The sequence below is a fragment of the Oreochromis aureus genome, linkage group 10 (genome assembly GCF_013358895.1).
Source record: "Oreochromis aureus strain Israel breed Guangdong linkage group 10, ZZ_aureus, whole genome shotgun sequence".
In the NCBI taxonomy this organism is placed as follows: Eukaryota; Metazoa; Chordata; class Actinopteri; order Cichliformes; family Cichlidae; genus Oreochromis; species Oreochromis aureus.
Window position 1 is genome coordinate 25,180,205 of NC_052951.1, and position 15,584 is coordinate 25,195,788.

The window sequence follows — 15,584 nt, forward strand, 5'->3', positions numbered from 1 at the left end:
ACAAACTTCAAAGAATATTGAACTTACGTCGATTCTGAAATCTTCGAGGCGTTTAAACTTGCTCAAGCACTCCTGCAGCTTGGGGTCAATCTCCAAGTTCTTGGCTTTGGAGTATTTAAGGAAGGCCCAGAACTTCTCAAGTCCATACAGCTGCCCTGTAGTCAGAAAAGACAAATGTTGTTAAACGTGACTGTACAGAAGACAAGAGCTTGTTCATATAAAAATCTCTGCTCAGGTGCCTCTGAGCGGAGAGATCTGTGACGTCTCAACAAATACATTTTGTCTCCTCTGAGTTGTGCAGAGTGTTTTAAGGTTTCCTCACCAGCTTCGTAGTCTTTCATGGTCTCCTCCTGGAAGTCCTTAAAGATGTCTGGTCTGAACTTCTTCTCTAGACCGTAGCTGTAGTACCTGAACAAGCACTCTAAACCGTACCTGCAACACACGCACGTTGAGAGAGAAAAGACAAGAACAATTATATCACACTGAGCTTTGGAAATAACAAAAGCTAGATTCAGACAGTTGCACAGAGCCTGTTTCCACTGTGCTGCCAAAGCTTTACATCTACTCTTCTCCCAATCACTTAAATCCAACTTTCCAATAGCAATGTCACTGCTACATTCACAGGTTGCAGATCTTACCTATATCCTTCTTTTCCATCCTCGACCACCAGCTGTCTGAATTCCTCGTACATTTTCCTGTTGAAGTGGTCCCGCAGGAAAAACGACCAGAATCGGAAGAGCGTGTTCATCTCCTGCGACTGGCCGATTCCCAGCCGTTTCCGCTCTGTGATGGAGAAAAAGTGGTCAAATACATGAAGATAAAGGACATAGTTTCAATTAACTTTTAATAATTAACGCTAAACAGTCTCTGATCAGAACTTTAGGGATGTTTAAAAACGAGGAAACGCACCGTTTAGGCAACGTCGGCGGTACTTGTGGTAAACGTGTTGCGTGAAGCCGTTCTCCTTGAGCAGCTCGTGCGATGGGTGCTGGAACTTGGGGAGGGACTGGGGAGTGCAGCCGATGTTACCCAGGGCGGGGGTACCCTCCGATGGGCTTGCATTAGAGCTGATAGAGAGAAAGGTGGAGGATTAGGTGGAGATCCATCTTCAGTAAACCTTTAGTCTTGTGATCATTTTCCTGTTATAAAAACCTCTAATATTGAATGAAGATACTTGAAACATCAGTATGTCATCTTATAGAACAGTACATGCTTTTCCTTTTATCAAAGCTGATTTCAGTGCTGTGTAACAGTGAGGAGGGTCTCACCTGACGGAGGCGGTACGGGACCGATGCTCTCTGGAGTCCATCACCCAACCGACGTGGCACTCCAGGGGCGGGTTGGAGCTGTGTCGGGTCTTCCTCTTCCTGGGCGTCTAAAAGGGCGCGGAGAAAAATCAACACGTTTAGTCGCCGAGCTTTTCATGCTGAACCCAACAGGTTTTGGCCACTAAAACAATTCCGACGTCTCACCTTGGCATCGACGGGCCGACTTTCCTTCACGACTGGGTAGAAGCGAGGCGTCATGGTCGGGTCCTTCCGGTGAGGCGTGCGAGGCGTGCGGGGCGTCCGGGCACTGCGGTAGTTGGGCGAGTCAGGCACGGTAGTTGGCAGCGAGCGAGCTATTGAGGAGGGCTCGGGGGCACCGAAGAGTTTGTTTGCCAAAGCGTCTGTGGGGACTGAGGACGAAGAAAGATTTGTTGTAGAAAAGAATCAAAAAACTTCACAAGCAAAGTTTTTAAATCGGCAAATCTGACACACAGAAACATTAAGAGACATCTAATGTCACAACATCTTTGATCTTATAGCTTCATTTATTTCACAGTGTGATGATAATGGACTACAGTAAAGCCACAGCTGTTACCACAGAACCAACATGGATTGAGAACTTCTTAATGTCTCTTTAATGCGAATGATGTTGAACAAAAATGATGACTGAATGAAAATGAGCATTATTAAAGCCGTTTACAGTACATTTAAAGACTGCAGATTTTAACTGGAGACCAGTAACATTTCCTACAGAGGAGTACCAAGTTGCTGGAAACTGGGTCGTCTCTGTCTCGTAAGTTATAAAGCGAGACCGCATTTCTGTCATTTAAGGCTGACTTCTGGTTTTCCGCAGCACGTGGAGCGCTGGTGTTCTAACAGAGCATGTTTAACGGCGAGGTGGTGAGTCAATCACAATAAAACTAATTTTAGAGAAAGGTCAGAAGAATATGACATTATTTGCAGAAGCATGCTGCCTCTTTTACCCAATCCTTTGTCATTCCATCCAAATTTTCCTCTCAGGAAATTGTTCCAAAGGGAGTTTAAAGATTCCTTCAGACCACTGTTCACATAGGACTATGTCGACATGTTGGCATATTTATTAGCACTGTTGAATGTATCTGCTGTAAAATAAAAAAGTTATTTCTATGAATAACTGCTCTGTGTTTGCTGACGCCCATCCTCATTCATTTTCCAGCCTGTTTTTGTCTTGCGTCAAATCTTTCTTTACACAAGAAGCAATACAAAAACCCCAACAACTATGAGATTTATTTTATGTTTTTATCTCTTTTAGTTGTGTTGCCATTCCTCATCTGGGTTCTGCTAGGTTGCCTGGTTTTTAAAAATGGTGTCATCTTCTTAGACTTGACCCCCATCTAGGAATTTTTCCAAGATGGGGGGTCCTACACGAGGGGGGGGGAAAAAAAACAAAAAAGAAAAAAAAAAAAAGTCTGGGCAAGCAGAGAACTGCCTGACTGTTCTTGCAGTAAACAGAGCCCAGTTTGCAGCTCTCTCTGTATCTCTCATGGGTGATTTAGACGTTCGTGGTGAACTTTTGTAGAGCCGTGGGCCGTAGCATCACTGCCAGCATTTATGACCATCTGTGGTACATTATGTGTTAATAACCTTGTGGGCACGAGTGTGGTAGTGTGTGGTCATGTGGTGCCAGCCACTTGACTCTTTGTTGTGGACAGTTTGTTTTGTTTTGGGTTTTTTTTCCCCAAAGGCATTCCTCTTATTTCCACTTCTTTGTACTTTCCTTCGTGTTCATTTCAATAGTTTGGGCAATCTCCCTCTGGGAATTTACTAACATTCATGAGTCCATATCTTGATGTTATGATTATACTAAGGCGAGGATCATTATTTTCAATGATAAATTCAAAAACTACATTGAAAAAGTAGCCAGAGAATTCAACAGCAGTGAACAGGCCTGTCATGGCAGTTTCCAGATGTGTAGTTATACTTCTAGAGAGGTCTCTAGAGTTTGTGACATGTATACAGCATAGATTTCCCACAGAATCCCCAGATTTGGGTGTGATAATTATTATAACAAACACCAAAGCGTTGGATATTTGACTGTGTTTTTGAGTCCTTACTCTGCTGGGGTCGTGGGGGGCCTGGCGGGACTTCCTGGTTGGGGTCGACAGGCGGCTCAGGGGTCAAGCAGTCAAACTGTTCACGGCTGATCAGGTGGACCTTCTTGAAGTTCTCCACCTCTTGCTGTAAAAATGAGAAAAATCAAATGTTAATGCAACGAGGCGTGACAAAATGTCTCTTTCTGGAAACTGTGATATGAAAACGTCACAATTTAATTAAAATATAAAAGTTTAAAGCCAACTCCAGTCTTCCAGAAAAAAAGCACAAAGTCATTTTCATATTATTTCCCTGTAAACTCCAAAACACCACTTGAAATGTCCCTTACATTCTAGACAACACCGATTATTAACAGACCTTATCTTCAGCAGTCTGGAGAGTGAGATACAGCAGCAAAAAATAGCTGCCAGAAACACTCTCTTCACCCTCATATCTGACATCTCTGACTGCTCTGACGCCAGCAGGTTCACATCAACACATCTACCCTGAAGTTTCTGCACGTGAATACATCCCTAAACCATGTTTTCTTGTTCCTTCTACAACAAAAGCTAGTTTAAAAACACCACCAAAACCACACAGTGACTTATCGACGAATCATCCTCCCTGCTGTTTCAAGATCATCAAGTGCGACTCACGCTGGCTTCATCCCTCCGCGCATACTCAGATCTCTGACCTTCCATCTTTAGCTCCCCTGCAGCCCGTCAGCTCGAGCCTTCAGGCCGAGGCCTTGCGTGTGGGGTTTATTTATAAACAGCAGCACTCTGTTCCACACGACACAGGATTTGTGCCGGCGAGTACGTGAAGGTCGCCACAAAGAGTTCAACAATGCAACAATGGGCAGCAACAACAACAAAAAACACAAAAACAACAACAACAAAAAAAAACTCTGTTCGGGGTTTTGTTTCCATATCCAGAAACAGCTGAAGGATCTACTCATCACCAGGCTTCAGGTGGAAACGCAACTAACGTGGCAGCGACACAACCTGGACACTGTCCGACTTCTACATCAGGACATCGTTGTCTCATAACCCACCAGATTAAGTGCAGAATTAAGCAGAACATCCTCACCTTGATGGTGGCGTATTCGGGCTCGTACGTATCGTCCCACAGGTCCTGCTCGTAGTAGAAGAGCCCGTCGTTGATCACCTTGGCCAGCTCGCTGGTCAACTTGGCGCGCGATGTATGGTGGCCCGTGCGGTCGCCTCCCGGGTGCTTCCTCAGGTAGGGCGGCGTCTGCGTCACGATCAGGATCTTGTTGACGTCGTGGTCGTCGATCTCACCGTCCGTTTCCTCGTCGGACCAGTCGGTGAAGGTGTTGCGGCGTCCGTCCATCTGCTCCATCTCCTCGTCGAACATGAAGTCGAGCTCCTCGGGTTCATCCTGCTCGGCTCCGTCCTGAGTGACAAAACAAAGCACAAAAATATTAAAACATTAGCTGATTATGTAGGTTAACTGAATAACTGATAAAGATTAAAAGGCTGCAGATTTAAAAATCACAGAGTTGCAGAAAGATGAAGTTACAGTCTCAATCTCAACAAGACTCTCTAAATAAAATAGCACAAACGCATTATATAACACACATTTCCTTCCTCACCTTATTTCCTGAGGTAGCAGCGGAGGGTGAGGAGCCAGGCTGGGGCACTGGGGAGCGAATCGACTCATCCTTTTCCTTCTGCTGCTGATGCTGCAATGAGGACTTCATCAGTCAACCGATCAAACAAGGGGAAATAAAAGAAGGAGGTGGTGGAGGAGGGTACGGAAAGCGAGGTTTGATTAAAGAATGAAGAATGACGTGAAAAGACTAAAACAAAAGGAAAGTGATGCAATGGGGTCATGCAAAAATATATGCTGCAGTTAAAATAATAAAATAAACTGCAGTGCCTGCTGCTGTGAAGCAAAAGTGATATGATAGACAAAATGAACCTCTAATATAATAACAAAACAGGAACACAAAAAGTCTTAAGCACACTAACAACCACACATGATCACTTCATTCTTAAAATGTTTTTAATTCAACATCTCGTTTGTGTTTTGCTCTGAATTTCACCTTTTCTGAGCTGACCTTGGGTCTGGCCGGGGAAGGTCTGGGTCTCTTCTTAACCTCGATCCAGGACTCTGAGTCCAGGTCAGGGAGGCTAGCTGAGAGGCCCTTGGGCATGGTCTTGAGGTTGGAGACATCCGGTTCAGCCTTGGTCTGTTGCTGCATTGGTGTGGAGGCCCTGGGAGACCCTGCACCAGAGACGGAAGATTACAGTCAACATTAACTTTGATCACCAGGAAAGGATTACTTATCTTAAAATTCTTACTTTCTTCATGTAAATGAGGGAAATGCTAAACATTACAAAATATGCAGCTTCAGGTCAGAGTGCTCACCTCTGGGCTCCTCGGTCATCTGTCTTGGGACAAACTCGGGGCAGTTGATGAGCTGGGAGAAGTCAGTATGCGTGTGGTTTGGCATGTTCAGGCCCGGCAGCGGCCACTTCTCCGGGTCCACCTTCCGACGGATCTTCATGTCGATAATTTCCACTTCCTTACTGTCCTTCAACGCCTGACGGGACAGATGAGGGACCAGTTAGCCCAGGCGATTAGTAGAAATTTGGGACTATTCATATATTGACAAGTAATGGGAAAACTACCCAGACTGACTCTGTCCAAAGGTGAAAATATCCCAGTAGCAAATCTAAAGGTCACTAATTAGAGCTGCATCATTTTTTTAATGTATTTATTCATTTTTTTAAAGTTGTACAAAAACCCAAAAATGACCTGCGAAATATTTGTTGTTTGGTAACCTCGAGCTAGTTCTGGACAGAAAATTGTTTCACATAATGAACTACAGAAGCTTCTGGAAAACACAGTCCCCAAAGGTTTTTTTCCTTTAGTGCATTTTAACTTGAACGCTGCTTCACATTATTTTTTTATGCAATTTAATTGCTTGTTTTTCTGTCCTACAGCTGCTTTCAGACCAGTTCTGACTGCGCTTAACATGAATTTTTAAGTGTCTTCACTGACTGACATCATTCAACTTGTTAAAGAAATGCGCTTACATCCAGAATGATGTTGACGTCGGTAGTGAGGGCCTGAACTCTGTGAAAACTGGCGATGAGTCCGATGGGCAGGAAACCCTCCTGATCCATCTTCCTCCGCAAGAAAAAGTCTCTCTCCAGGTTGTCTAGGCTGAAGTAGTACTCACTGGAAGGAAAAAAAAAAAACAAAAAAAAAAAACACAAGGAGAAAAGTGGTCAGCAGATGCTGCTATTTCATGCCTAGTCTTTGACATCAGAGGGACTAAAATTAAAGAAGACAAGTAAAGTGGGAAAAGAGACAAAAAAAAAAATCAGAGGGAAAGACTGAATGAAAACCAGTCATAACAAAAATAAGTGATGTAACATTGTCTAGATGTCAACAGTCATCACATATCTTCCAAATCAAAAACAGAGGATTTAACAAGGTTTCAGAGCCTGATAAGTTGGCCTGGGAGCACACCGAGAAACTTTTATGCTCCTTTAGTTTTGTGCAAAAATGTATTGTTTCGACACACACAGCGTCTCCAGCAGCAGGTGCTTTACTGGACTATGTCAGGTATAATCTGAACAGCTTCAGTAATGTTGAAAAGAGATGCTTAATTCTTATAAGTGAAGTAAAATTAACAACCCATCGACAGCAAGACTGTCAAACATGCAGACCCGGGGCCAAATGTGGCTTTCTGCAAGAGTCCAAATCCAACCAAATGTGTGACTTTCCAAAGAGTGAAAAATGCAGGGAAGTCATAAATGACTCCAATTTCATCAGTGAAATGCACTGCTAGTCCTGCTGTGGGGATAACAGTCTTACAACACAGGAGTGCAAACGTATGAAAACTTTAAAGCATTTCTAGATGTCATCTGAGATCTGGACCTCTTAAGATCAAACTGGGCCCCAAGGAGCTGATCAACTTCAATCACTTTAACAGCTCTGGTTTAAAGCAGTTGACTGTAATGGCAACAAAGATGTGATGAAACCAGTTTCTTTTTGATCCATCATAGTTTGGTTCATTGTGTGTGTCTGTGTCACACAGATAATTTGCCTAAAACAAAATCCAGAATATGACACGATGAGGCGGAACAATAGCCGTTTAAATCTGGTGCCAGACAAATGAGGCCACACTATTCAGAGAATCTGGAGAGTGAGATGCAACTGCAAAGTGCTGAAAGATGAACGCAAATGATCAAAGCTGATGTCGCAGAACTTTTTTCCATGTTTCTTTATCAAGCAAATCACAGTGCAACTCATCCACTAACCAGATTCAAGTGTAGAGGCTCAAGCTGCTACTGTGAAGCACAGATGATGTTTAGCTCTATCTCCAGCTCCACACCACAAATGTTTAGTAACAATTTCTACCAGTTGAACCCATTAAACTGACATGCAGCTATTTCCCAAACTAAGCAGATCCAATCTTAGGAGGAAGAAAAGCCAAGCCATGAAGTCAAGATGTGACATCATGCAACCATAAGGTCTGCCATCTTTGCAAAAGCCAATCAGTTAATCTCATTATGCTTCAATGCTGAGATCAGAGTTGTGAAAAGTTCTCTCCACCGTCATTTAGTCAGAGAAGAGACATGAAGAGCTCATCACTTCTGCAGCACATCTGCACGTAACGTCCCAACGCAACCTGTCAAATATGAGTTTACCCCCGACATCGACCCATTTCTGTGACAGAGAAGCTAAACTCACATCTGCCGCTTGATGTAGTCCTTCAGCAGGTCCTGATCGACAGAGTAAAGGTCATTGCTGCTCATGTTGTCGTAATAGTAGGTCACCGAGTTGCTGAACTTCTGTCCGTAGGGTCCGTCTTTCACATCGTAGGACTTGTAGCTGTAGTGATAGTCGTAGTGGCCTTGAAGGGAGAGAAGCAGTCAGTTAGACAGAAACCGTGCAGCGTGGCGTGCATACATTACTCGTGTGAAAGACGGTGCACGGGAACAGCAGATGCTTTCTGTGTTGTGAACCTTCTCAGCTATCAGTGCTCACATCGTTTTATCCTTTACTATTCATTTCTTGCAAAATCAGCCAATCAACAGATTAAAATCCTTCCACTTGCTATTAGTAAGCAGCAAATTTGATTTGGAAGTGCATCTCTTTGTTCTCAGATCGATGCCAGATGGCTCTCACATTGAAGACCTGAGAGAAGACTCTTATACTGGCACTCACCCCCAAAGCATTAATTCTTATTCAAGTACTGTTAATTTTGTTCTGTTTTACCACACGTTTCTATTAAAAATCCCCTAAGAATAGTTTTTAAATGTTCCATTTCTTGCATCTCTTTCGTACCATATTGTCACTTACACTGCTAGTTATAGTTAGGAGTGAATTATTGAAGGTTACACAAGAATGAAAACAGACTGACACACAGTAAGTACGAGTAGATTAATGAGAGTAAGTCTCAAGTTTAACTGCTGTTTAACTCAAAAGCTATTCAAGGCACACCTAAGAAAAAAAATGTGTTAAGATGTAAATCATAAAAAGCACAGAAGTGAAGAAGCAGTGAGCCTCTTAAATACAATTACACTGTGTGTGTGTGTGTGTGTGTGTGTGTGTGTGTGTGTGTGTGTGTGTGTGTGTGTGTGTGAGAGAGAGAGAGAGAAGTGTGTATTGGCATATGTAGGAGGGCACCCACTTGAGGGCTGAGTAAATACACAAAGACAAAGTTCATGTGCTCAGCATTAACTGAAAGTCTCTTCAGCGTTGCTCAAAGTCAACAACCTCAAAAAAAAGTTGGAAAAAAAAGTGAAAAGTGGAAATAAAATTGCTTCACTCACATTTTTGGGCACCATTGTAAAGTTTATAAGTAGCCGGTGCTTCTGGGAAGGAGGGTGTAGGATAAAAGGAGGAAAATGAGTACATGAAGAGTGAGGTTGGGGGGCAGGAATAAGGGAAGATGGTATGTATGAAAAGAGTGAAAACAACAGGGAAGTGTCAGGGAGACTCTGGCCAAAACCAACAAGCCTTCGGGGAAACCAGTTTCTCCTGCTGGAGCCAAGGCCGGTCCTCATTCCAACACTCTCGGTTGTTATTGCACTTTTTAGTTTTTACTCTAGCCTTGGTGGGGGCCAGATCAGGGTCATCAAACACTCGGATTCAGAGCCGTGGCAGCCAAAACAACCAAAACTAGATAAGACACCGTCTACCTGTTCCAACTTAATTCATCCAATTCACCAGCTTAAATCCTTAAAACATTAATAAAGAGAAAGTTGCTGTACTCCATGATTGCAGATGAACAGAAGACTGGACTGGAAGTAAAACCCTCAAACTATACTATTAAGACAAGTTCACTTAAGTTCATGACGAGTATTTCCACAAAAGCTGTGTGGGTAATGGTTTTGTCAAAGCACTCAAAACCCTGACATCACCAACCAAACGGTACAAAATTAAAAACTGAGATGTCTCTTGTGAAAGTAATTTTGAAAGGATTTAGCCCAGGTAGCTTTACTTTCAGTGCTGAGATCAGAGTTGTGAAAGTTCTCTCCACAGATGTTTAGTCAGAGAAGAGACATGAAGAGCTCATCACTTCTGCAGCACATCTGTTAGAGTGATACTAAGCTACACAAACACTGTGCCATATCACAGCATCTGCAATAATAGCTGTAAATTCTTAAGTGATATAAAAATGTTATATAGCGATACCCCACGTTTACGTCCCCTAGTGTGCACAATGGCATGTCCAAGATTGAGGAACACTTGTGTGCCTCCAATGATGATTCAGTATCTAAAAAGAGGCCCACTTCAACAATCTCCACACACAATACTCTGCAAAATATGCATGAAAACAGTTCCTGCCAACAGTGAAAAATAAACTCGTTTCGCCACTTGGGGCTAAAAAATACACAGTCGAGTACAGCCAGTGCAGCTCAAATGTAAACACACTCAAACGAGCGTCGCTAGCTGCAGTGCATATGACAGGAAGAACAAACGGTGGATGGAAGTTTCTGCTGCTGCTGGTTAAAAAGCTCAAACCAGGATACACCATCCAAGGAAGAAACGCTTTATTATGTGACAATACTGTGCAGCTCCTGCAGAGCTACGAGGTTTTATAGTTTTACGTTTATCGTTTTCTCCAGCATTAAGAAATCATTTTATACTTTTACTTAGAATTTCCAGAGAAAACACTACAAGGCTACTTTTGTGCTGAGATCTGAATTCTGCTGTGTCACTGTTATTGCACTATTATCTGGCTAGCACCTTGCTTCAATACATTCAGACCTCAAATTAGGAAACATGTCATGAATGACAGTGACTCAGGACAAGGTCTGAACATGCCCTTTGCTTACCTACATTTTTTTCTTGTATCAAATTTCCTTGAAATATTGTGATCTCTCTCTTGCACCAGTGCACATTCAATAAGCCCACAGAGTATCGTATTTACATGATATGTCTGTTTCAGTGTGTACATAAACTGTATGATGCCGATTTGTCAGTGCACAGTCTGGTCAGCCTCTTAACTTAAAGGAGGAAAAAAAAAAAAAAAACTTACTGCGGTTAAAAACAAAAGCGATGTTCATGACCACAAACCAAGAGAAGAAAAACTATATTACTTATAAACATTTTGCGCACACCTGCCTAGGGGTGAAAAAAACGTGTTCTTTAGATATTTTTGAGCCATCTAAGTGAGTAAGACGTACCTCTCCCGGCACCTCTGCCTCGTCCCCGACCTCTTCCTCTTCCACGTCCTCGACCTCTGAATCCACCGCGGAATGGCGCCCCCTCACTCTTCACGCTGGAAACCTCATCGTGGTCGTCACGCCACTCGCGCTCATACTTTTGGCTATGCCAATCTGCAGGGAAGCCAACCATATTCCTGTCAGCAAACACTAAACCAGACTGGATAAGTAGGTCCTAACAAATATCCAATGAGGCTAACTAATTCTCTTTCTTACTAGTTTTCTAAATTGTGAAAAAACACATTTGAATATGATACAGCGTCTTCCTAACAGCGAGTAGATTTCATTTCCTGAACACAAGTGGAGTAATACGTGTAGTGCACAGCTGAATAGTGAAGCTATCAAAGCAGAAGTATAAAATTAGCAGTCGAGCGTGCACACACACAAATCTCTCCACATCCTGCTGCTGATTCATGTGCACTTTCTCAACCAGCTAAATGTAATAATCTGCTCTGTATAATCAACATCTAAAGACACGGCAGCAAAGCCACTTCCAGTAGTTGCATATTCAGATGTGCTATCACATGCAAGCACCAGAGATGACCGCCATGTGGAGCCAACTTCCACATGCTTGTTCCTTCTTTGGCAGCTTGCTGACACTACCTCTCACCCAAAATAAACCTGTTAAAAAGACGTCACAGACTGACCTCTGAGGTCGTTCCTGGCGTTGGGAGGCAGGCGTGGGTTTTCATTCTGTCTGCTGTTGTTCCTAGAGGCCGAGCGCTCCCTGGGCCCCTCTGACTTCACCTCGATCATCAGAGGAACCCACTTCTGCTTGTTTCCTGTTTTCAAATGACATGTAGAGGAAACACCGTTAGAGGAAGAACAGATCCACGCACCGATGACTTTATTTTATTTATTCATTCTTACATCTACCAAATGAATATCTTAATCACCACCATGGTTTTTGTGTGTTTAGAAACGGCACATCTGTAAGCTGCATGATTGGCTGCGTCTACCAGCCTTTAGATATGTGCATGTGGTAAACATACAACTTTTATTCTGAAAAACTGATAATGGCTTCCAGGACTTTTATAGATGAAAACATATCCTGCAGTACCCTAGCTGTCCAGCAGGGTGCCTCACAGAGCTGTTGTCTGAAAGGACCGCTGGTTGTCAGGGTGCTGTGTGGACATGTGGCTGACGTTTGTGATAGATAGCACGTGCAATAAAGAAGGGAAGTGACGTGTCCCTGCAAATGTAAGAGATGTGGTCATCAACCCTCTTGTTCTCAAAATATTTGGTTGCTTGTACTTGAAAGCAATTGTATTTGTTTACTTATGCGTCTCACTTGAAAGGTAGCTTGTAAATATACTTATATTTCACATTTTGTGGCAATTGGAGCCTTCAGTGCAGGCCCAGACCCGTCATTTCCCTTCTCCCTCCCTCCTGCTTGTGGTATCTGAAAACCTTACCCATGTGTCCACGTGACACCCTGACAATCAGCTGTCCTTTTAAACTGCAGCTCTGCGAGGCAGCCTGCTGGACAACTAGAGTCAATTAAACTCTACTTAAAACATAGCCTGTTTTACTCAGTCCTGGTGATTTACCTGCGGTTGAAAGCCAAAACCTTTTTGGTGGGCACGAAAAACATGTTTCATTTGCTTCAATACTGTGATCAGAGTTGTTCAAGTTCTCTTCATTTTAACATTTTAGTCAGAGAAGAGACATGAAACTCATCACCTCCACAGCACATATACAAAAACTGACAAATGCATCTCCAGGAACAAGTTTTACTATTATAAACCCAACTGCTTTAAAACTGATACGAGTACATAAAAATGTGCACTGTATGCACCGATCTTAAATACTGCAATTCCGTGTATAAATAACTTCATTGTTTAAGTTCTTCATCAATACAACAACTGGCCTGAATTGGTAGGAAAAGAAAACGAACGGTCAGGTCGGTGTAAAAGCTCGTGCCAGACTATTTGTATGCCGGTATGTTTTTTGAGGGGTGATGAAAACCTGAGAGCCAGGAAACGCCCCCCTCCTCCACACTCACACAGAACAAATTCAGCCATGCACACTGAGGGCTAGCTATGCTGTGAAGGTCAGAAAGCACTCGCTGGCTGCCTGGCTGGCACGGTTTAAACCTTTAACTGCTGCCAAAACTGCTAAACTATAACCAGCCACCACAAACTTCTCCTAAATGATCTGTTATGGGCATGAATTTAAAAGGCAACCTGTATTTGACTTCGAGTGATACAACCTTGTACTGTAACTGACTCTGCTTATTTAGATTTGCTCGCACACTACTAACGTGGTTATTACAATTAAAACACGCTTTATTTAAGCAGCCATGAAAGACCCAACTTATCTGGCACTCACTTTACCCTTTACACGTGGAGTGAACGCATCGAGCGACGCATTTGAAACACTGATAAACGTAGGCAAAGGTGGCCTTTTGTTCTCTGATATTACACGGGCAGTACGGCGTATTTGCAAAGGCACAAGTGGAGAGCACAAAATCATCTACCACATAATGTGTACCCTGTACTGGTTTGCATTAGTCATCCTTTGATTGGCCATAAAAAAAAAAAACAACAAAAACAAAACAGCAGCACAATCCTAACATCTTTTAGTTCACAGTTCTGGAGTCATTATTGCCATTTTTAGAGCTGCTTAACTGAAATCCTTTTATTTGCATTTGATCAACGTTACCACTACTTTTAGCTCCAGATACTAATGAAGCCAATTATTTAAAAGCAAGAACCCCAAAAGCTCAGAGTGGACTTTTTCTTTCAAAAGTTTTAATGTCAAAACCAGATTCTTTAGCAAGCACTTAAAAAAAAAAAAAAAAGTATTATTATAGACAAATTCTTAAATCAGTTTGATCATTGCTCACCTTTTTTCTTCGGTCCGTTCTTCTGGGAGTCGTCGTCACCGTTCTTCTCCTCTCCCGAGTCGTCTGACTTGGCCTTCACGTTCTCCTTGCTCTCTTCGTTGCTCTCCCTTTTCTCCTTTGACTCCTTTTTAACCATCGTCTTTTTGGTGCCCTAAGTAGACGGGAAACACATTCAAACCGCTATTTAGAGGAGGCGAAAAAAGTCCATGAAAGGAGAACTACACAATTTCATGCAAGACTTGAATTATATGGAACTTGCTACAATGAATTCTTAATACACTTGCTTAACAAATTACACTGGCAAAGATTCTGTATAATGTTACACATTTTTACCATTTGATTTCAGTAAAACCTGAACTGGAAGCATTAGTTAAAAACCTTTAACAGTTGGCACTTTGACTGGACAGGTTAGCTTTCAGTAACCAAGGGCTCATTTTCCCTGAACCAACATCGCTTTTATAATCTTGACCTAGAGTTGAGCAACTCGGTATGTTTACATACGCACACAAACAGCCAGCAGTCTTTTCTTAGCATTTTAAATCTCTTTTTTTTCCTTTTTAAAAATAAAGAAGTTTGCAATAAAATCGAATGGAAACAGGAAAAAGCAGCTCCTAAACCAGCAGTCTAGTGTGTAAAATCAAGAGGCTTTTGGATTAATAAATATTGTGGGATTGATGTTTAATGAAGGCTAAAACTGCAAATACCCACCAGGTCATAAAAGTGATTGGGACAAAGGCAACTTTGCATGTGGTTTGGGGTTTACATGACCTTTTTTTTGGGACTGCAGCAGAGTAACACACTGCTCCTACTGCCCTACACCCCAGCCTAACCTGGCACAGTAACGGACACTGGGTAGTTCACCATATATAAATTGGCTCTGCTGGTTATCTTTGCTCCCAGAGCTGATATAGTAGTTTATTCAAATCGGCCGCTCCTCTGTGTTACGACAGCTCAGCTATCAGCAACATGCATATCTGCAAACTCTGGCACTCCTGAGGTGTTTGCACAAGAGTCACGTAAATTTGTGTGAAGTTGGGTAAATAAAAGCAAGTCAGGTTTCATGCTGAAAACCATTTCCATGAACACACACACAGCCATGCACACCCTTTGCATGATCATATTAAACTTAATGAACTCAATTCAAAGACCAGACCAACCCAAACAGGCTTGTTATTTCTGAACAACAGTAAGAAAGAAAGCAGTCTGTAAAAAAGTCAACATTAAAAAAGTGCAAAGTATTAAATTATTCTACAAAATAAAAGCATTTTTAAATTAAATTATACCAAAAGCTGAAGGGACCCATTTCAAATCTTTCTACTGAAAGCATTTGTATTAGTCATAATTTTATTTGTTTGTAGCATTAAGAGGGACAATTTGTAATCTGTCTTTTAAAATGTAAAGTTCTTTTAATTTTGTGTTCGAGGCTCGAATGTTTCACTTAGCTGAAAATAATTACTTCAGGTAAACGTAAAACAGATTACTCATAATTCTTAATACGCTAAAGTAATTCCTTTCAAATATATAACTGTATTATGCAAAGCTGACACGTGCTGGGCCTAAAAATTACACACTGAAGTTTATTTTTGAGACTTACCCTACAACGATTCAGTCAGCTAATATCTTATTAACGATTTTAACCCATGTAAAATTCTTCCAAAGAAATCACTGAGCTATAAAGACAAA

The 15,584-nt window shown here is 42.1% G+C and overlaps 1 protein-coding gene across 5 annotated transcripts in view; it reads right to left on the minus strand.

The window, feature by feature from the left end:
• Nucleotides 1–15,584, minus strand: part of larp1 (La ribonucleoprotein 1, translational regulator) — a 47,902-nt gene that overhangs the window by 3,014 nt on the left and 29,304 nt on the right. For 3 of the 5 annotated variants that reach the window (XM_039618282.1, XM_039618281.1, XM_039618283.1), the window contains 16 exons: nucleotides 13,902–14,052; nucleotides 11,701–11,835; nucleotides 11,015–11,167; nucleotides 8,070–8,232; nucleotides 6,404–6,548; nucleotides 5,733–5,907; nucleotides 5,407–5,588; nucleotides 4,954–5,055; nucleotides 4,428–4,754; nucleotides 3,362–3,485; nucleotides 1,473–1,678; nucleotides 1,269–1,375; nucleotides 910–1,067; nucleotides 639–783; nucleotides 323–432; nucleotides 28–155 (listed from right to left, as the gene is read on the minus strand). In XM_039618282.1, coding sequence (XP_039474216.1) covers nucleotides 28–155; nucleotides 323–432; nucleotides 639–783; nucleotides 910–1,067; nucleotides 1,269–1,375; nucleotides 1,473–1,678; nucleotides 3,362–3,485; nucleotides 4,428–4,754; nucleotides 4,954–5,055; nucleotides 5,407–5,588; nucleotides 5,733–5,907; nucleotides 6,404–6,548; nucleotides 8,070–8,232; nucleotides 11,015–11,167; nucleotides 11,701–11,835; nucleotides 13,902–14,052 — 2,511 coding nt within the window. The remainder of the gene's footprint in view (nucleotides 1–27; nucleotides 156–322; nucleotides 433–638; nucleotides 784–909; nucleotides 1,068–1,268; nucleotides 1,376–1,472; nucleotides 1,679–3,361; nucleotides 3,486–4,427; nucleotides 4,755–4,953; nucleotides 5,056–5,406; nucleotides 5,589–5,732; nucleotides 5,908–6,403; nucleotides 6,549–8,069; nucleotides 8,233–11,014; nucleotides 11,168–11,700; nucleotides 11,836–13,901; nucleotides 14,053–15,584) is intronic. The other 2 variants (XM_031738227.2, XM_031738226.2) reach the window with 2 other exon arrangements.